The sequence below is a fragment of the Sinocyclocheilus grahami genome, unplaced genomic scaffold (assembly GCF_001515645.1).
Source record: "Sinocyclocheilus grahami isolate Dianchi unplaced genomic scaffold, SAMN03320097.WGS_v1.1 scaffold19.1, whole genome shotgun sequence".
Taxonomy (NCBI): Eukaryota; Metazoa; Chordata; class Actinopteri; order Cypriniformes; family Cyprinidae; genus Sinocyclocheilus; species Sinocyclocheilus grahami.
Genome location: NW_015505198.1, coordinates 2574746 through 2596813, shown reverse-complemented (window position 1 = coordinate 2596813; position 22068 = coordinate 2574746). Strand labels below are relative to the sequence as shown.

Here is a 22068-nt window from a genome sequence, read left to right as displayed (position 1 = left end):
GGCAGACAAGATTAAAGGAAGCATTAAAAGTAACCTTGAAGTATCTCAAGAGGTGAAAAAAGGCAGACAAGAAAGTCCACACATCGTCACGTCTCTCCAGAGGTCTGTGTTTTAATAGTGTTTCCCTGTTCGTGCTGTATCTGATACTACATTGAGTGATCTGGTTGTGACGCCCTTGAGATCTAGAGCCTCAGCACAGACATAAAAGTCAATGGTGACAAAACCTCTGTTCTAAATACAAGTGAACAACACGATACTAAAATATATAACATTAAAACATGTAACACACATATATATTGAATAAAATACAATTAAAAACAAATAAAATTAATTATATCTATCTATCTATCTATCTATCCATTTGATTTATTTAAATGCTGTTTAGGTAGGACGCTCACTAGTTTTTATAAAAGAGCTATAGAGTCTGGCTTAGATGTCTTTCTTCACAAGTTTGCAGTCTTAGGCTGGAGTTTATCTGCTCTGCAGAAGTCAAACATTCATGATGAGTCATCAGCACACATGCTCATTAGGAGCCGCTAATGAACAGGAAGCCTAGTGTGTGATACCACTGGTGGTCTGTTCGTACAACACAAACTGTATGTCTGTCAGACAAAATATGACAGTGAATGAGCAGCGAATAGAATGATATTTGCATACAAAGCTCGCCTTCGGCCAGACACACATACTCTGTTTAAATATGCAAATGCAGTCACAAATGCTTGGCCAATGCACTGCATGCATCCTTCTGTACATAACGGCGTGCTTAACATGCGTTCTTGTGGTACTGTCATTTCGACAAACCTCAGCACTCAAGGGGACAATAGAGTTTCCTTCAAATGTCTGCGACATTAAAACGAATGTGGAGTTAGTCATGCAGCTAGAATGTTTATTATAAGATCTAACCTAACTTTAAACTGTTGCTCTGACCTGTAGGTTACGATAATGTCTGCTAGGTTGTTGTGTTGTGTTGTGTTGTGTTGTGTTGTGTTTTACTTTATTATAAATTACATTAAAACATGTAACACACATATATATTGAATAAAATACAATTAAAAACAAATAAAATTAATTATATCTATCTATCTATCTATCTATCCATTTGATTTATTTAAATGCTGTTTAGGTAGGACGCTCACTAGTTTTTATAAAAGAGCTATAGAGTCTGGCTTAGATGTCTTTCTTCACAAGTTTGCAGTCTTAGGCTGGAGTTTATCTGCTCTGCAGAAGTCAAACATTCATGACGAGTCATCAGCACACATGCTCATTAGGAGCCGCTAATGAACAGGAAGCCTAGTGTGTGATACCACTGGTGGTCTGTTCGTACAACACAAACTGTATGTCTGTCAGACAAAATATGACAGTGAATGAGCATCGAATAGAATGATATTTGCATACAAAGCTCGCCTTCGGCCAGACACACATACTCTGTGTAAATATGCAAATGCAGTCACAAATGCTTGGCCAATGCACTGCATGCATCCTTCTGTACATAACGGCGTGCTTAACATGCGTTCTTGTGGTACTGTCATTTCGACAAACCTCAGCACTCAAGGGGACAATAGAGTTTCCTTCAAATGTCTGCGACATTAAAACGAATGTGGAGTTAGTCATGCAGCTAGAATGTTTATTATAAGATCTAACCTAACTTTAAACTGTTGCTCTGACCTGTAGGTTACGATAATGTCTGCTAGGTTGTTGTGTTGTGTTGTGTTGTGTTGTGTTGTGTTTTACTTTATTATAAATTTATTTTATTTTTAATTTATTTTACATTTCTCAATACCAATTTGATAGTTCCATCTTTGTTTAAATAATATTTGTTTAAATGTCATTGTTTAAATAATATTTATAATGTATAATAATATTATTAATAAACCATAATAATAATTATTATTATTATTATTATCGTTATTATTAATTATAATAATAATACTAATATTTATTATTATTATTGATAATATAACCAACAAGCATCAACGGATTAAAGTATGGGCCTAAAGTACAAGTATTTACTCAAAGCCTGATTATTATGTTTACATTTAATTATTATTTATTATTATTTAAACTATTATTTAAATATTATTTGTAATATAATATATATTATAATATTATTTCGTTTATTTAAATTTTATTTGAACATGTCATTGTTAAATATTTATAACTTATAATAATATTATTAATAAACATAATAATAATAATAATTAATAATAATTTATTATTATTATTATTATTATTATTAATACAGCCAACACGCATAGATGGATTAAATTATGGGCCTAAATTATGAGTATTTACCCAAAGCCTGATAATTATGTTTACATTTAATTAAAATAACAATATTTATAATGTATAATAATATTATTAATAAACCATAATAATAATTATTATTATTATTATTATCGTTATTATTAATTATAATAATAATACTAATATTTATTATTATTATTGATAATATAACCAACAAGCATCAACGGATTAAAGTATGGGCCTAAAGTACAAGTATTTACTCAAAGCCTGATTATTATGTTTACATTTAATTATTATTTATTATTATTTAAACTATTATTTAAATATTATTTGTAATATAATATATATTATAATATTATTTCGTTTATTTAAATTTTATTTGAACATGTCATTGTTAAATATTTATAACTTATAATAATATTATTAATAAACATAATAATAATAATAATTAATAATAATTTATTATTATTGTTATTATTATTATTAATACAACCAACAAACATAGATGGATTAAATTATGGGCCTAAATTATGAGTATTTACCCAAAGCCTGATAATTATGTTTACATTTAATTAAAATAAAATCTGTGTGAAATTCCCATACTATTATAGTATATGCAAATTATGCAGTAGAAAATGTTTTGTTGGGTGCACAGGGTATACTGGCATCATAATCTATCCTTATCAACAACACATGCCATTTTAAGAAAAACACACACACACACACACACACAATCAATAAAAGCAGTTCCCTTTTGACCACTGTCTGTCAGATGGACATTAAAAGTGAATTTCCCTGTAGAATTCAGCTGTTGATGCATTTCGGCTCCTCCATTTCCTGTTCACAGACATTACTGAGCTCAGCGATCACGACAAAAACACATTTACGTTCCTCAGTTCTTTTAGCCCACAAGACCTTTATTTGAAACATGCTGTCTATATCCGATCCACTCCCAAACTGAGACGAAAGGCGTGGTTTAATGGTCTAATCATAAGCATCTAATCTGGCTCTTTCTGTTTTAGAAAGGTCATACATTGTGCAGTTGTGGCTGAGCGGACGCACACGTCTAAAGAATTTTTACTCTTATCATTTCTGCTCCGGACAGATTCTAGGAAGTATTAATCCTCTAATGGGATGGCATTGACTTGCGGCATCGATTGTGTGTTTTTCTGAAGGAGGGGATTCCTTGGGGACGCCAGCGGAATGTGTTTCTGCTCCGCTTCACCTGTTTTGATAACATTGTTCAAACAGCGTGTCCTCGACCCTGCTTCCGACGTCACGCTTTTCAGTTGAATGAGACCACTTCATTCAAATAACACAGCTGCCGACCACTTGAAGATAGAGGACAAGAGATCATTGAGAGAAGAGTCACAAGTTGTCCGTTTTTGTAGAAATGGACTAAATATGCAAATACTTCCAAACTGATCACTTTCAAGATTTGTTCATGTTTATTTTTTATAATTCCATTTTTTATTATCAGTATCATGGCTATGCAACAGAACTGTTATTTTATTTTATTTCTCAATGGTAATTTTCCCTAATTTTCAATTAAATAAAGACTGCTTCAATGTAATTATCAATACTTAAAAATAAGTGAGTCAGTGTATCAAGACACTGTTTACTTGCAAAAATGCAAAAAACATGATTTTTTTGACAAGTACCATGGTATTACCATGTTTTTAGGAGAGCATTTACAGTCGAACCATACAATTTTTCTGAAATAAATCAGAAAGTTTGAACAGAACTGTGAATTTAAAGGGATAGTCCACCCAAAAATTTAAATTCTGTCGTCACTTACTCACCCTCATATGGAGGCCCATTTCCGCCACTGAATAAAACAAATTTTTAAAAAGGTAATTGCGACTTTTTACAGTATCTGACAATTTTGACTTTTTTTCTCACAATTTCGAGTTTACAAACTCACAATTCTGTAAATATGCAAATGCAGTCACAAATGCTTGGCCAATGCACTGCATGCATCCTTCTGTACATAACGGCGTGCTTAACATGCGTTCTTGTGGTACTGTCATTTCGACAAACCTCAGCACTCAAGGGGACAATAGAGTTTCCTTCAAATGTCTGCGACATTAAAACGAATGTGGAGTTAGTCATGCAGCTAGAATGTTTATTATAAGATCTAACCTAACTTTAAACTGTTGCTCTGACCTGTAGGTTACGATAATGTCTGCTAGGTTGTTGTGTTGTGTTGTGTTGTGTTGTGTTGTGTTTTACTTTATTATAAATTTATTTTATTTTTAATTTATTTTACATTTCTCAATACCAATTTGATAGTTCCATCTTTGTTTAAATAATATTTGTTTAAATGTCATTGTTTAAATAATATTTATAATGTATAATAATATTATTAATAAACCATAATAATAATTATTATTATTATTATTATCGTTATTATTAATTATAATAATAATACTAATATTTATTATTATTATTGATAATATAACCAACAAGCATCAACGGATTAAAGTATGGGCCTAAAGTACAAGTATTTACTCAAAGCCTGATTATTATGTTTACATTTAATTATTATTTATTATTATTTAAACTATTATTTAAATATTATTTGTAATATAATATATATTATAATATTATTTCATTTATTTAAATTTTATTTGAACATGTCATTGTTAAATATTTATAACTTATAATAATATTATTAATAAACATAATAATAATAATAATTAATAATAATTTATTATTATTGTTATTATTATTATTAATACAACCAACAAACATAGATGGATTAAATTATGGGCCTAAATTATGAGTATTTACCCAAAGCCTGATAATTATGTTTACATTTAATTAAAATAACATCTGTGTGAAATTCCCATACTATTATAGTATATGCAAATTATGCAGTAGAAAATGTTTTGTTGGGTGCACAGGGTATACTGGCATCATAATCTATCCTTATCAACAACACATGCCATTTTAAGAAAAACACACACACACACACACACACACACACACACAATCAATAAAAGCAGTTCCCTTTTGACCACTGTCTGTCAGATGGACATTAAAAGTGAATTTCCCTGTAGAATTCAGCTGTTGATGCATTTCGGCTCCTCCATTTCCTGTTCACAGACATTACTGAGCTCAGCGATCACGACAAAAACACATTTACGTTCCTCAGTTCTTTTAGCCCACAAGACCTTTATTTGAAACATGCTGTCTATATCCGATCCACTCCCAAACTGAGACGAAAGGCGTGGTTTAATGGTCTAATCATAAGCATCTAATCTGGCTCTTTCTGTTTTAGAAAGGTCATACATTGTGCAGTTGTGGCTGAGCGGACGCACACGTCTAAAGAATTTTTACTCTTATCATTTCTGCTCCGGACAGATTCTAGGAAGTATTAATCCTCTAATGGGATGGCATTGACTTGCGGCATCGATTGTGTGTTTTTCTGAAGGAGGGGATTCCTTGGGGACGCCAGCGGAATGTGTTTCTGCTCCGCTTCACCTGTTTTGATAACATTGTTCAAACAGCGTGTCCTCGACCCTGCTTCCGACGTCACGCTTTTCAGTTGAATGAGACCACTTCATTCAAATAACACAGCTGCCGACCACTTGAAGATAGAGGACAAGAGATCATTGAGAGAAGAGTCACAAGTTGTCCGTTTTTGTAGAAATGGACTAAATATGCAAATACTTCCAAACTGATCACTTTCAAGATTTGTTCATGTTTATTTTTTATAATTCCATTTTTTATTATCAGTATCATGGCTATGCAACAGAACTGTTATTTTATTTTATTTCTCAATGGTAATTTTCCCTAATTTTCAATTAAATAAAGACTGCTTCAATGTAATTATCAATACTTAAAAATAAGTGAGTCAGTGTATCAAGACACTGTTTACTTGCAAAAATGCAAAAAACATGATTTTTTTGACAAGTACCATGGTATTACCATGTTTTTAGGAGAGCATTTACAGTCGAACCATACAATTTTTCTGAAATAAATCAGAAAGTTTGAACAGAACTGTGAATTTAAAGGGATAGTCCACCCAAAAATTTAAATTCTGTCGTCACTTACTCACCCTCATATGGAGGCCCATTTCCGCCACTGAATAAAACAAATTTTTAAAAAGGTAATTGCGACTTTTTACAGTATCTGACAATTTTGACTTTTTTTCTCACAATTTCGAGTTTACAAACTCACAATTCTGACTTTTTTCTCAGAATTGTGAGATAAAATAAAAATTGTGAGAAATGAAGTTAGAATTGTGTGATTTAAGCTTGTGAGTTCTTAATTCAGAATTGTGAGATATAAACTCGCAATTCTGAGAACATAGACTTTTTCTCCTCAGAACTGGACTTTATAACTTGCAATTGCGAGTTTACATCTCTCAATTCTGCGAAAAAGTAGTCCTAATTGTGAGATACAAACTCGCACTTGCAAGAAAAAAGTCAGAATTGTGAGTTTATATCTCACAATTCTGAGGGGAAAAAAAGTCACCGCGATATTTTGAAAAATGTTTATTACCAGTTTTGGTTCCAATTAACTTTCATTGTGATTTTTATCCATACATTTAAAGTCAGTGGGAACTGAAATGGTTAAAACCAGCATTCTCCTAAATGTGCTTTTGGAATATCTTCTTATATATTGCAAAATATCTTCTTATACATTTCCACAGTAGATTGACTGCATGATTTCACTCTGTCTCTTCCCTGCATGCTTCTCTGGCTTGCTCAGTCCAGTCGTTTGGGATGGGAATTGGGTCAAACGTGTTTCCTGTGTTCTCCATTCATGCAAACACGCACCTCATCGCCCAGACCCATGCAGAGAAATCTCTTTTGGCCTTTTGATTTGGCCCTCTGTCCACATGACTGAAGATCGTAGTTCACTTCAGAGATACTATGTGTGGCTCCTAAACAAAACAGTGACGCAGACTATTCACTGAATTATAGCAATGGTGCCAGAGACTTGATGCTGCCTGATAATATTTTTGGGGGGCACCAGTGGGAATCCAAAGACAAAAACGCTTCTTAAAAATTTTAAAAGGGGACAAGAGGACATTAAACTAAGGCAAAGCAGGTGTTTCACTGCATAGCTATTATTATATTGTGGATTTTAGCACTGTTGGAACTCGGTATCCAAGACTGGAACCATGTTTATTATAATACACACTCAGTCTGTTTGGATAACAGCTGAACACTTTGTCAAAGTCAACACAGAATGGATCAGTTTATTTCTCAGTAGTGAAAAGAATCTGGAGATGGTCAGGAACATAGAGAGCTTTTATCATCTTTAGCAATAAAGATGATGGATGAATCTGTTTGCTTTGTGTAAAATGTATTTGGCAGCCACAAACCACCCCGCAAATGTTCAGCACACATATTGGGCTTCAAACTGACTTTTAAAGAAAACTTAAAGGGGTCATATGATGCTGCTAAAAAGAACATTATGTTGTGTATTTGGTGTAATGAAATGTGTTTATGTGGTTTAAGGTTCAAAAAACACATTATTTTCCACATACTGTACATTATTGTTTCTCCTCTATGCCCCGCCTTTCTGAAACGCGTCGATTTTTACAAAGCTCATCGGTCTGAAAAAGCGAGGTGTGCTCTGATTGGCCAGCTATCCAGTCCGTTGTGATTGGCCGAATTCCTCAAGCGTGTCCCCGGGCTGGACTCCGCTTTGTCCACGGTGAAAGTTGAAGTATTTCCTCAGCGACCAGCACGGATCAGCTCTAGGCATGACGAAGCGATATCGTCCTCTTTTGGAAGACCAAACAAAGTATTTAAACTATACACAGGTCCTTCACAACATGGCGGCGGCGGCAACAATACTACAACGAGAATAAAAGTTACGCCTTCTTTCTTTGCGTGAACATTTTGGCGGCGTTATGCAAATCTTCCCACATAGTGAGGTAGATATGTGGGGGCGTGTTAGAACGAGCCGTTTTAGGTAGGCGTGGCTGACTCTTAACGTTTATAAAGAATATCTCTTTGGATTTGAGACTTTAGTCTTTGCAACTTTACAGATCTTCTTTATGCACCAAGAGCTTGTAACACTCCAAAGAGAAAGGAAAAATTGAAATCGCGTCATATGACCCCTTTAAACTTGCCTCAAACAATATTTGCTTTAAGCAATTGTTTTTCCTTCGAAAATGCAAATCGTTTGTTTTGTTTTTGGTGCCTTGTGTCAGAATTGAATCCACAGCAAGACTTGGTTTGAATCTATTTTATTTTATATTTATTTGTATCTCTTTTTTTCCCCTTATCTCCACTGTCCTATTCATTAAAGACAATTAAATCCAGGCCATTAAACCCAAAACCCATTTCCTGATCAAATTCTGTCTTTTTTTTTTTTTTCATTTCAGGCTGAGATGTTTGGTGAAACAGTTGGAGAGAGGTGAGGCTTCTGTTGTCGACTTGAAGAAAAACCTAGAATATGCTGCATCTGTTTTGGAATCTGTCTACATTGAAGAAACAAGGTAAGCACAACACATACATTGTGAATTTCTCTTAGTCTTTTTTTTTTTGGCAAATATTAAACCAACAAATTTGGGGTCAGAGGTTTATGTTGTTCCTAGAGTGTGTTTAATCTCTAAAGCTGCTCTTAAACCTCTATAAGAGGGATTGCATGTGCTCTGTAATGCTGTCTCCTTACTGCCATGAATGCTCCAGCATTTGATGTGTTTTTATTCAGTTGTTTAAACAGAAATGGAAATATTGGCAACCAGCTGAGAGGGAAATGTGCCACGCATCAAATTAAATGCAAATTTTGCATCATTCGCTCACCCTTATGTTTTTCCAAACCGGTTTAATTTACTTTTAAAATACACAGAAGGAACATTTTAGCTGAATCTACCTATTTTTGTTGTTCTTGTTTATGCACTTGTAATGAATAGGAACTGGAGCTTTCAGGCTTCAAACTGGATGCAAAATGACAAAGTATCATAATTATAGTCCATACAAGTTTGTGTGCCATATTGTGTTTCCCATATCTTAACTTTATAAGAAGAGCAGACCAAATTAATGAATAAAAAGTATTGATGTCCTCCCTCGCTCTTTTCAGCATGTTCATAAGAGTTCACGAGAGAAATAGCAATGCTTTTTTGAATGAACTATTTGATTCTGTTTACAAAACCAGTTTCAGGGATTCATTTATGAATCAGACTAATTGAGTTCTTATGATCAACTCAGTGATCCACTCGCAGCACCATGTGACATAAAAAGACATAATTATGGGAAGTCTAAATTATGAAATACTAAGTCATAATTATGAGAAAGTCTAATTTGTCATATTTGACCGTCCTAATTTTGACTCGTCATATCATAATTATGACTTTAACTCGTACTTTTGACTTTTTTGTCATAAATATGAGTTAGTATGTCGGTTACAATTTAGTCACAATTATGACTTTTTATCTCATAATTTTGATGGCCAATTTTGACTTTTTGTCATCATTTTGACTTCTAATTTCATCTTTTAATTTGTAATTTTGACGTCATAATTTCAACTTTTTTTGTATCAGAATTATCATTTTGTATGTCAATTTCAACTGTCACAATGATGTCTTATCTCATAATTTTGACTTTTCTTAATTTTGACTTGACTTATAATTTCGTCTTTTATCTCATTATAACGTCATAATTTTTGTATCAGAATTATCATTTAGTATGTCAGCTGTCACAATTATGTCTTTTTATCTCATAATTTGGACTTTTCTCAGTTTTGACTTTTTGTCATAATTATCAGTATATCAATTTTGACTGTCGCAATTATGACTTTATCTCATAATTTTGACTTGTCATAATTTAGTCTTTTATATCGTAATTATATAGAATTTTGACTTTTTCTGCCACAGTTACTACTTTTTATCTTAGAATTATGATATTGTAAATTATGATTTATCAAAGCGTGAATTTTTGGGGTGGAGATAGTTTTCCATATGTAAGTTATGTTTAGGTGATCAGATATGTTAGTTTGTATTTCCCTTGTCTTTGAAGTGGAACTGTATATTTTTATCTTTTTCTTTCCATCACTTTTGCTCAGAGGCGTCTTGGCTGAAATTTCATCTGATATGATCGAAAGTGACATGACTTACCCATTTAGTGTCTTCAGACAGCAGTCGTGTCTTATGTGTGTGTGTGTGTGTGTGTGTGTGTGTGTGTGTGTGCATTTGTTCCTGCAGGCGGTTGGTGGATACAGAAGATGAGCTCAGTGACATCCAGTCCGACTCTGTTCCCTCAGAAGTGCGCGACTGGCTGGCGTCAACTTTCACACGTCAGATGGGGCTGATGTTGAGACGGTCGGAGGAGAAGCCGCGATTTCGCAGCATCGTGCATGCAGTGCAAGCAGGGATATTTGTGGAAAGGTGTGTGAGGGTTTTTCCAAAGCTAACAGTATAAAGTAAACTAATTTAAACCCTATTGGCATACCACGGGTAATAGATGGAAACCTTCAAAGAGCTGATACATTTTAAGCAGGGCCTGACTCATAGATCGATCAGGACTGACCTGTGACCCTGCTGTGCATTTCCTGTCTAGTCTCATATTTCCAGCACTGCATGCTCCTAAAATATGAATGTTAAAGGACATCTGGAGTGAAACAAGGGGTTTCCCCCTTTTTTATTTCCCAGAAGCTCTCACACACTGACAGGAGAGTGTTATCTCTTTCTGACAGGATGTACCGACGGACCTCCAACATGGTGGGGCTGAGCTATCCGCCCAGCGTGATCACGGCCTTGAAGGTAATGGAACGAGCCAATCAGATTCTAGGTTGTGACCTCAAATGCACATATGCACAAACACATGCACAACCTGGTCACAGCATGAATGCGGGACGTGTGAATGCGACACATTTTGTATGCACAATAGCTCATGTGAGAAACAACAAGGGCAAGATGGCAAAATCAAACCGTCTCCAGGTAAACAGCCCTGTTTAATCAACCGAAGTGCACAATTGATCTTTCCCTCGGCCAGCTGGGTTACATGGCACACACACACATGGTTTAGACAGGACAGAGAGATTTTAGCCTCTTTTTTGGATACTTGTATAATAGAATGCAGCATATGTGGACAACAGAGATTTATTTTTATCACAAACACACAAAATCACGCACTTGATTTATTTAAATGGCTGTGGACAGAATCTAAATTATATACAGATGTGTATAGAAAAACATTATGGGTCAGTAAGAAAGATTGAAAGCTTAAAAGAAATGAAATTTTTTGTTGAGCAAAGAAGCAGTAACTTGATCAAAAGTGACCGTAAAGACATTTATAATGTTACAAAAGATTTCTTTTGACCTTTGTTCATCAAAGAATCCTGAAATAAAGCATCACCGTTTCCACAAAGATATTAAGCAGCACAACTGTTTTCAACATTGATGATAATAAATGCTTCTTGAGCAGCAAATCAGCATATTAGAATCATGTGACACTGAAGACTGGCGTAATGATGCTGAAAATTCAGTTTTGTATCACAGGAATAAATCACAATATAAAATATAATCGAATAGAAAGCAGGTATTTTAAAGTGTAATAATTTTTCACAAAATTGCCGTTTTTGATTAAATAAATGCAGCTTTTGTGTTCATGAGACTTCTGTCCAAAACTTTTGAATGCTAGTGTATTAGGCAAATGCAAAATATGCTGATTTTAATCCTTTTCTCCACATGAAATTATAGTCCAAATTATACATCCAGTTATCTGCTGCGATTCGATCACGAATGCCATTTCAGAGCTGTTATCAGCTGCATCTGTTCTCCTATCAGCTTCTCATTCATTTTTGATTTCAATAATTTGTGGCAGGACGGCTTAGAGTTACTCCCTTCTGTCATTTCAGTCATAAATCTGCCATCTTTTAAAATATTCTTTTGTTCTCTGTTGCCTATTGTGATTCTAAAATTCTGGCTGTCTGCGCTCAAAGTGATTGTCAAAGATGTTCTTTGATTAAATAAATGCAGCTTTTGTGTTCATGAGACTTCTGTCCAAAACTTTTGAATGCTAGTGTATTAGGCAAATGCAAAATATGCTGATTTTAATCCTTTTCTCCACATGAAATTATAGTCCAAATTATACATCCAGTTATCTGCTGCGATTCGATCACGAATGCCATTTCAGAGCTGTTATCAGCTGCATCTGTTCTCCTATCAGCTTCTCATTCATTTTTGATTTCAATAATTTGTGGCAGGACGGCTTAGAGTTACTCCCTTCTGTCATTTCAGTCATAAATCTGCCATCTTTTAAAATATTCTTTTGTTCTGTTGCCTATTGTGATTCTAAAATTCTGGCTGTCTGCGCTCAAAGTGATTGTCAAAGATGTTCTCGTGAGGCTGTGTTTGGAATATCATATCATATATTCTACTCTTACTAACCCTTTTACTGTGTCAAATGAACCAGAAGAAGTGTGCAATATGGTCACTTCAGATGTAAAATTTAAAACAATTTAATTTAAATTAAAACAACTTTACCTACAGTATGTGCTTACCCAAAGCCTGTGTTGTGTTGAGTACTATGAGTTAAACATCTAGGTTTTTGAACATGCAGTATTTGTAAACATCCAACCCCATTTAAATGCAACACCGCACAAACCTTTTTCTGAGGTCTGTGGATGAAAGTCAGATGAACAGAATAATTTGGTGTCCTAGTGGTTAAGCCTCAAAGCTGGTATGACAAAGGGTGAAGGTTCAAACTTTGGAAATGGAATAGAGATCTCCTGCAGTCCCTTATAACTCTTGTGCCCTTGAGTGAGTCAGTTTGCTTCTCATTGCTTTATGAGCAGGTAAATGTATAAAGTGTCTGCTAGGTGAGAAGGATAAGTAACAGAATACTAATACACATGTTCTTGTCAAACAATAGCAGTAATTTGCTAGCTCTGTCCACCTAATCTTAATAGAAAATGAATGAATTTTTGAAAGAAGCCTCTTATGCACACCAAAACTGCATTTATGTGATCAAAAATACATTTAAAATCAGTAATATTGTGAAATATTATTATAGTTTACAGTAACTGTTTTGGGTTTAATATGTAATTTATTTCTGTGATGCAAAGCTGAATTTTCAGCATCATTACTCCAGGCTTCAGTGTCACATGATCTTTCAGAAATTATCCTAATATCCCCATTTACTGCTCAAGAAACAGCATTTATTTGAAATAGAAGCTTTTTGTAGCGTTATAAATGTTTACTGTCATTTTTGATCAAATGAATGAATCCTTGCGAAATAAAAATAATTTCTTAAGAAAAGAAGTCTGCCGCAGCATTGGGGGAATTGGTGATCCTCTGCCCATCTTGACTTCTGAGAGACACTGCCACTCTGAGAGGCTCTTTTTATACCCAATCATGTTGCCAATTGACCTAATAAGTTGCAAATTGGTCCTCCAGCTGTTCCTTATATGTACATTTAACTTTTCCGGCCTCTTATTGCTACCTGTCCCAACTTTTTTGGAATGTGTAGCTCTCATGAAATCCAAAATGAGCCAATAATTGGCATGACATTTCAAAATGTCTCACTTTCAACATTTGATATGTTATCTATATTCTATTGTGAATAAATTATAAGTTTATGAGATTTGTAAATTATTCCATTCCTTTTTTACTCACAATTTGTACAGTGTCCCAACTTTTTTGGAATTGGGTTTGTATATTATAAATGTAAATTAATATGTTTACACTTTCATCACTTAAAGTTTGTATAAGAATATTTTTGTCAGTTTATGCTTCAATTTTAGCATATTTTAGCAAATGCACAGATTTTAGGATCAAATCTGATTGTAAGAGTGTTTTCTAAATGAGGCAGCAGGTTTGTACTGAATGTCCTGGTAGCTTTGCAGCATGATTTTGGCCTCTCACTCTTGATTTCACAGCAGTCAGTGAATCTGCATATATATATATATATATCTCCACATACAGCCTAAAGATATTGAAAGCTCTCAGCCGTGACTGAGACGGAGTGCAGGACAAATATTCCAATCTGAGGATGTGAATATTTAATGCAGCATTTTGCAAATGTTCATTGCAACCAACTAATCAAACCTACATAGAACTTTCTTTGAAAGTGATGAGATGAAATAACAGAGGGTCAAACTTAGAGTGGATGGAGGAGAGAGAAAAAAAATGGAGAACACATAAACCACAGGCGGCCATAACGTAGACCAAATCTCCTGTATTATTACTGATGTTCATTTCATGACTCAGGATTGAAATGTACAACGATAGAATCACACATCGTTCATCACAGACCCTGTTTATAAGGGAGGTGAAAGTAATTTATCCATTATAAAAAAAAAGAAATGAGGCTGGTGTTACTACATTATGTAAAAGCAGCAATTTCTGAGACTACAGGACTGGGAACATCGTATCACGTTTATAAGCGAAGGCATCATAAAATAATACAAAGAGATCTTATTTGTGATTTTTCTTTTCTATAGGAAGTTACTAAAAGCTATACTGTATACACTACTATTCAAAGTAGTGTCAGAAAAAAAAAATTTCTTGAATGAACTTAATACTTTTATTCAGAAATTCAGTTTATCAAAAATAACACATTAATTATGGTACATTTCTATTTTAAATAAATGCTGGTCAACTTTGCCTTCACAGAAATAAATTGCATTTTAAATTATACTCAAATAGAAATGTTATTTTAAACGGAAATATTTTACAATATTAGGATTTTACTATAACTATGGTTAAATAAAATTCAGGCTTGTTGCACATAAGAGACTTTTTTCATTAAAAAAAAAAAACTTGCCGACCCCAAACTTTTTGAATGGTAATATAGATATTTCATGTTACTATACTCTTTTTTTTTGTTGTTGTTGTTGTTGTTGTTGTTGTTGATCTAGCATGTGGACACGTGGTCATTTGACGTCTTCACACTGAATGATGCCAGCGGAGATCATGCACTGAAATTTATTTTTTATGAACTTCTCACCAGATACGACATAATCAATCGCTTTAAGGTAAGATGCTCTCTCTTTTATTTTATTAAATGTACATAATTTTAAAATGTACCTTCCAGTGATTTCCTCAGTGATATCTGTGGATCTGAGAACATCATAATAGGAAAATGTTAAGCAGAACGAAACGCATCCGATTTAGTTAGTTTTAAATTTATTTTATTATTATTTGTGATTTTAATTTAATGTAATTTTTAATGTAATTTTTGAAGCACTATTTTCCATGTACAAATTTTTAACTAATACGTTAACCTGAGAATTTTATATTTACCAACACTGAAATGGCATTTGCTACGTGTTTGGACTCAACCATCCATCATAATGACATTTGATAGCAAAGTCCAGATGATCATCCTCAGATGGCTGTTTGACACTGTATGTCTCCTCAGATCCCTGTTTCTGCTCTGGTGTCTTTTGTGGAGGCCTTGGAGGTGGGCTACAGCAAACACAGAAACCCTTACCACAACCTAATCCACGCAGCAGACGTCACCCAGACAGTGCATTACCTTGTGCTCAAGACCGGCATGGTTGTAAGTCCATGGTTGTAACCGCCTTCGCAAAAAATGGTGTCCTAGACCCTGTGAATTCAAGCAACAGTCTTGCCTTTGGGGATTTGTGTATGCTTATGTGTGCTTGGGTAAAATAATCATGTACATCGAGTCCCCTCGGTTGTTTATTATTGTTATTTCTACTGAACCGAGCCGGTGAAGTATGTTTTATTAAGCCTGACACTGCACTTGAGGTATTTATTGAGGTTGGGGTTCTTGAAATGGAAGTAGGTGCAACTGTCCTCTCTCGCTTCGCGATGCTGCTCGTATACCAATCAATAGGAAGTTAATCTCCCTCGACGCCTCAAAACACGCTCCTGTCACTCCCGCCATGGGCTCATTAACCTCTCTGTGATGTGTGGACATCACACTGTCGTGTTGACAAATTATTTGCCCCCTAGCATTTGCACCACTGATGATTTATTTTTGTCATTCTGGCACTTTGGTGATTTAGTGTTAATGTAAGATAATGTTATGCACAGAAGAATAAATGTGCTAATATAATTTCATTTCCTTCATGCTTATCTTCAGTTTAGCAGAATGATATTATTTATTAAAGAATACGTAATGGGGCTTTACATTTTCTGATAAGGAAGTGTTTTTCGTTGAACATGAATGGTGTTTGGAGTGATTTTTTTAAAGCACATTTTTGCTTCTGTTCGTATGAAATTTCCATCTATTGTTTTCCTCAGTCTGCATGTTAAAACAAACATACACAGCTAGTGTAGTTTAATAGATGAACAAATGACTCTTTTGAGTCGGTTCTTTTTAGTGAATCAAATAAATTGCAGGGTAACAACCAGTGTAGTCTGATTCTTGAATGAATCACTCTCTTGAACCAGCTCTTTAGTGAATGAAAAATATCTAGGCTGATCAGTGTAGTCTGATATTCTTAGTAGTCAGCTCTTTTTAGTGAATCAGGGCCTCTCTCATCTTTTTAAGTGGGAGAACTTGCACAATTGGTGGCTGACTAAATACTTTTTTTCCCCACTGTATACTGGGTGAACAGTAGTCTGATTTCTGAACAAATGACTCTTTAGAGCCGGTTCGTTTTGGTGAATCGGATAGATACAGGATGAGCAGTAGAGTCTGATTCCTACTCCTGACTCGGATCTTTCAATGAATAGTTCAAAAAGATGAGCTACTTGTTTGAATCAGTCTCAGATACTGTCTTGTATAATTTACAGCATTAGCAGAGAGAGAATTTCTTTCACTTGTTGGCCCAATGGCCATTATAACAGCAATATACCCAAAATAATTAACCGACTGTATCAAAACACTTCAGTGAAAATGGGATTTCCTCTTGTTATCTCACTTCTTTCAGCACTGGTTAACCGAGTTGGAGATCTTCGCTATGCTGTTCGCTGCTGCTGTGCACGATTATGAACATACTGGCACCACAAACAACTTCCACATACAGGCCAGGTACTATTGCTATTAAACCCCATTATCTTTCAGTTCAGCAAACCGAATACATCAATGGCCTTTAACAGAACTAATGTTTTTTACAGATCCGACACAGCCATACTATACAATGACCGTGCCGTACAGGAGAACCACCATGTTAGCGCTGCATATCGCCTCCTGCAGGAAGATGATGAAATGAACATCCTCTACAATTTGTCGAAAGATGACTGGAGGTTAGAAACATGTTGCAAACATCAAACTCATATGTGACCCTGGACCACAAAACCAGTCATAAGGGTTAATTTTTCGAAATTGAGATTTATACATCATGAATAAATAAGCTTTCCATTGATGTATGGTTTGTTATGATAGGACAATATTTGGCCGAGATACAACTATTTGAAAATCTGGAATCTGAGGGTGCAAAAAAATCAAAATATTGAGAAAATCGCCTTTAAAGTTGTCCAAATGAAGTTCTTAGCAATGCATATTGCTAATCAAAAATTAAGTCGTAATATATTTACAGTAATTTACAGTAAATTTACAAAATATCTTCATGGAACATGATCTTTACTTAATATCCTAATGATTTTTGGCATAAAGGAAAAATCAATAATTTTGACACATACAATGTAATTTTGGCTATTGTTACAAATATACCCCAGCGACTTAAGACTGGTTTTGTGGTCCAGCGTCACATATTAGCTCAAAAAGTAATCTTAGTTTTAGGTTAGAAACTAAAACAGCATAGGAGAACTTATGCACAATTAACTTATTTTCTAGTTCTTTACTGAATGTAACCTGTTTTAAAGTCAATACTGAAAACGTCTCTTTCTCTCAGAGAATTGCGGGCTCTGGTGGTCGAGATGGTCCTGGCCACTGACATGTCCTGTCACTTCCAGCAGATTAAGGCCATGAAGAACTTCCTCCAGCAGCCTGAAGCGTAAGTTCGGTCGCACACATCAGGGTAATGAGGAGGAGGGGCTTTAGCTAATCACACACTGTTCATGCAAAAACATTTCTGCATCTACAGATATTCATATCCACATAATGAGAGGTTGGACAGAGTGATTATAACAGCTCTGAGGGGCTGAACATCTCTGTCCTCTGCAGGATCGATAAACCCAAGGCCTTATCCCTGTTACTGCACACCGCTGACATCAGCCACCCTGCCAAAAACTGGAACATGCACCACCGCTGGACCACCTCACTGCTGGAGGAGTTCTTCAGACAGGTCAGTGTCCCGAGACATTTCAGTAGCAGCATTAAGTCGTCTTATAATTATAGAAGCACCTAAATCTCATCAAAGCTGTTTCTGGGTCATACTTCATATTTCATAAACTCAAAAGAAAGAAATAAGAAATTCTGTATTTTGCCTGAAGTAAACAAAAAAGCCTATTTTTATGACAAAAAAATGTATTGTGATTATTATTTTAAATGAAGAATTTCAAAATAATAATTGATTGTAAGTTTGTTTAAAACATATAAAATAAAGATTAAAGGTTATTTATATAATAGAGGTTATTTAATAATAAATCAATTATTTAATAATATTTATTACAGTATTTATTTCTTTGTTAGCGTTAGTTAATAAAAATGCAACTACTCATTGTCGTCGATCATATTAATAATATGAACAGACACAACTTTCGATTTTAATGTGTTAGTAAATGTTGAAATTAACATCGAGATTAATAAAAGCTTTAGGAGTATTTTTTATTATTAGTTTGTTAACTAATTTAGTTAACTAATGTTAACAAATGGAACCGTATTGTAAAGTGTTATCAAAATAATGAACAAAAATAAATACATGTAAAATATATGTAAACTATACTGTAAAATATGTATACATATGGTAGTATTTATTGTACTTCATGTATGCATGTTTATTTTAACAATAAACAAAAACAAGTTAAATTATTTGATAAATTATCAGAATGAGATTTTTATTATTTATTTATTGCATCAAGGTAATACAAATTTACTAGCTACAAAATAAGCACCTCAAACAAATCTCTGATTTGAATTTCATTCGCCCGAAAACCTTGCAAATCCATCCTAGCTCTTTCTAGGAAGTGCTCATCATTGCAGCAGCCCAATACCTTGTAAACACAACTCTGTTTCCCAGTGGGCCTATAAAAACCCTGAGCACTCTGACTCCCGGAAATTGTGTTCACAATCAGACCACACAGATTGAGGTTTTGAGAAAGCTCTTGCTATTTTCGTGGGCAATATGCATCAGGCGGGGTGTGAATAGCCTGGGGGTATGCTGTCTGAAGCTGAGAGCAGTGTCCTGTAGACGTTTTTATGGTTCTTCAATCATACAGTGAGCGTTTTCTTTCTCTCTCTCTCTTTCTCTCTCTCTCTCTCTCTCTCTCCCGGTCTGTTGCTCTCTCACTTCATCGTCCATATTCCCATTCTGTGGTCATCAGCACTCTGATCTAATCTCGAACGGAGTCTTAATCTTATTTAGCATTCCAAGCCTGTAATGTCCACTGTAAAAATCCCATTAATCTCCTCTAAACATCCATTTCCCGCATTCTAACCTCAACATTTGAATCTCTGCTGCTTCACTCTATGCCATCAGCTTTAGCATCTCTATGAAAATGTAGAAAGTCATTCAGAATTGCTTTCCAGGACATTTTCTTTCTTGTATGATTGAATAAATAATGAAGTAGAGCTCAATTTCCTCGCTAAATGAAAACGGATCTAATTCTGATCTAAACACAGTGTGTTTTGAAGAAATGAGTATCTCCTCATAATGCCAAACCAATTAACTTCCCATTGTCTGATTTGATATCACACCGGTCCCATCTTGGTGTTCCTACAAGAGTGAAATTGAATCTTTGATTTATTGACATGTTTAAGCTAATAAATTATCAGTTCATCACAGGTAAATCATCCCCAGAAATTATAATTGCAATTTCAGGGTCAGGAATGAAATATCGTTCAGCGTTGCGCAGGAAATTAATGGTGACTGAAAAGTGTGATTGGCAAAACATCCCGAGGAACGTAATTTGTATAGGAGTCTATGTTGTTTAGAGGTCATAGCTGTATTATTCGGCCAAAAGACAATCATAGCAAAGATAATTACAGCTATTGTTTCTCAGGATTATCTATGATGTTTGTAAATGAAGTGCTATGAACGGATTCAGAGAATAATGAGAATGCAGCTGAGCTGAACACGAGGGATTTCAGTTATGGTGAAATGAACTGAAACCTAAACCAAAAGCTTTATTTTGTCTGGATTGGTCAGTAACAAAGAGGTCATATCATAAGATATCTAAATTCTCGATATATTACAAAAAGTCAGTATACTACTGTATGGAAACATTCTGTGAGGTTCAGAGTTAAAAATTATGGGTTTACACTGTATCAGTGTCACATTATAAAATCATTTATTTTTGGTGATTTTTACATGTAAATTTATCAAAAAAGACAACTGTGTTAGTAAAACGAAATATGAGAAATAAGTAAATATCACTTGTGAGCTGCGTATTTTTGTTGTGTGTTATTTCCAAATAAGCTGCAGTCTTGACAAATTATGCACAAAAAGTGTGAAAACATTGTTTAATTGGGCAATTTTAGGATACATACAGTAAATGAAAACTAAAATGTATTTTAAATATATTTATTTTGTGCTAAGCATACTACAAATACATTTACATATTTGTGTGCTTAATAAAAATACCCTGCAATTGTACTTTTGGTATACTAAACTGGTATACTTAAAATCTGCTAAATTGCAACAACTAATTTTGTGCTTAATGCACTTTAATTGTGCGGAAATAGTGCTGAGGTCCAACTAAAGATATACTGAAGTGTATTTGATTGTATTAAAATGGAACTATTGCCAGTATACTTCAGGTACACTTTAAAAATCTTGCATTTAAAGACTGATATTATACAGTCCTTACAATCCTGGATCATACAATCCTTGTTAATAGTGATATTAAACACACTTAGAACATATTAAGAAATATGCATTGTGCAGTAAAGAAATACTCCAAATAAAGTTTAATTATAATTTTATATCAGAAAGTCTTAAGTGATATGTCAATGGATTTGATGTATACTTAGTATGAAATATATGTATTTTAAATAAATGTATAGGTAAAGACTGATATTATACAGTCCTTACAATCCTGGATCATACAATCCTTGTTAATAGTGATATTAAACACACTTAGGCATAATATTAAGAAATATGCATTGTGCAGTAAAGAAATACTCCAAATAAAGTTTAATTATAATTTTATATCAGAAAGTCTTAAGTGATATGTCAATGGATTTGATGTATACTTAGTATGAAATATATGTATTTTAAATAAATGTATAGGTTTTTTTTTTTTACTAGTGGTGCTAACTATGAAATTAGTTTTAGCAAGACAATGTAGGCAAGTCCGGAAATTAAAAAAATGTAATTTCAGACAGTCATTTCCATCACAGAATGCTATTAAGCATAATATATAAATATATAAATTGAGAATTACTCATTACTTTGAGAAAAAAAAATACAGAGTGTTTAAAGATATTTATTTTCTACACAGACATCTACATTTACATAGATGTCTTAAAGACACAGCAACAAAAAAGCCTATTTAAGAGAGTTAGAGGTGAAAATGGTCATAAAAAAATTGCTTTCTTGTTTAAAAAATAACTACTAGGCAATATGACAGTCTATGATATGACCCCTTTAATAATCAGAAATCTTTACCTGAAACGATGCTAATTGGTGCTGGTGTTCTTCTACTTTTTGTTTTAGGGCGATAAGGAGGCAGAGCTTGGACTTCCTTTCTCTCCTTTATGTGATCGCAAGTCTACCATGGTGGCCCAGTCTCAGATCGGTGAGTGATCAAGCTTGAGTGCGAATCAATAGTATATGGTATACCCGCGTCTGTGTGTTATGATGCTCATTTCACTTCCCTAA

At 34.1% G+C, this 22068-nt stretch overlaps 2 protein-coding genes across 4 annotated transcripts in view; one reads left to right on the top strand and one right to left on the bottom strand.

Annotated features, from left to right (window-relative positions):
- Nucleotides 1-22068, top strand: part of pde1ca (phosphodiesterase 1C, calmodulin-dependent a) — a 64138-nt gene that overhangs the window by 32513 nt on the left and 9557 nt on the right. For all 3 annotated transcript variants that reach the window (XM_016237594.1, XM_016237611.1, XM_016237602.1), the window contains exons 3-12: nucleotides 8594-8707; nucleotides 10412-10594; nucleotides 10903-10969; nucleotides 15070-15186; nucleotides 15573-15713; nucleotides 17056-17156; nucleotides 17243-17371; nucleotides 17980-18081; nucleotides 18252-18372; nucleotides 21904-21985. In XM_016237594.1, the coding sequence (XP_016093080.1) occupies nucleotides 8594-8707; nucleotides 10412-10594; nucleotides 10903-10969; nucleotides 15070-15186; nucleotides 15573-15713; nucleotides 17056-17156; nucleotides 17243-17371; nucleotides 17980-18081; nucleotides 18252-18372; nucleotides 21904-21985 (1157 nt within the window). The remainder of the gene's footprint in view (nucleotides 1-8593; nucleotides 8708-10411; nucleotides 10595-10902; nucleotides 10970-15069; nucleotides 15187-15572; nucleotides 15714-17055; nucleotides 17157-17242; nucleotides 17372-17979; nucleotides 18082-18251; nucleotides 18373-21903; nucleotides 21986-22068) is intronic.
- Nucleotides 19701-22068, bottom strand: part of LOC107555379 (coiled-coil domain-containing protein 129-like) — a 34919-nt gene continuing 32551 nt past the window's right edge. The window contains exon 14 of the mRNA XM_016238148.1: nucleotides 19701-19711. The gene's annotated coding sequence lies outside the window, so the exon portion shown is untranslated. The remainder of the gene's footprint in view (nucleotides 19712-22068) is intronic.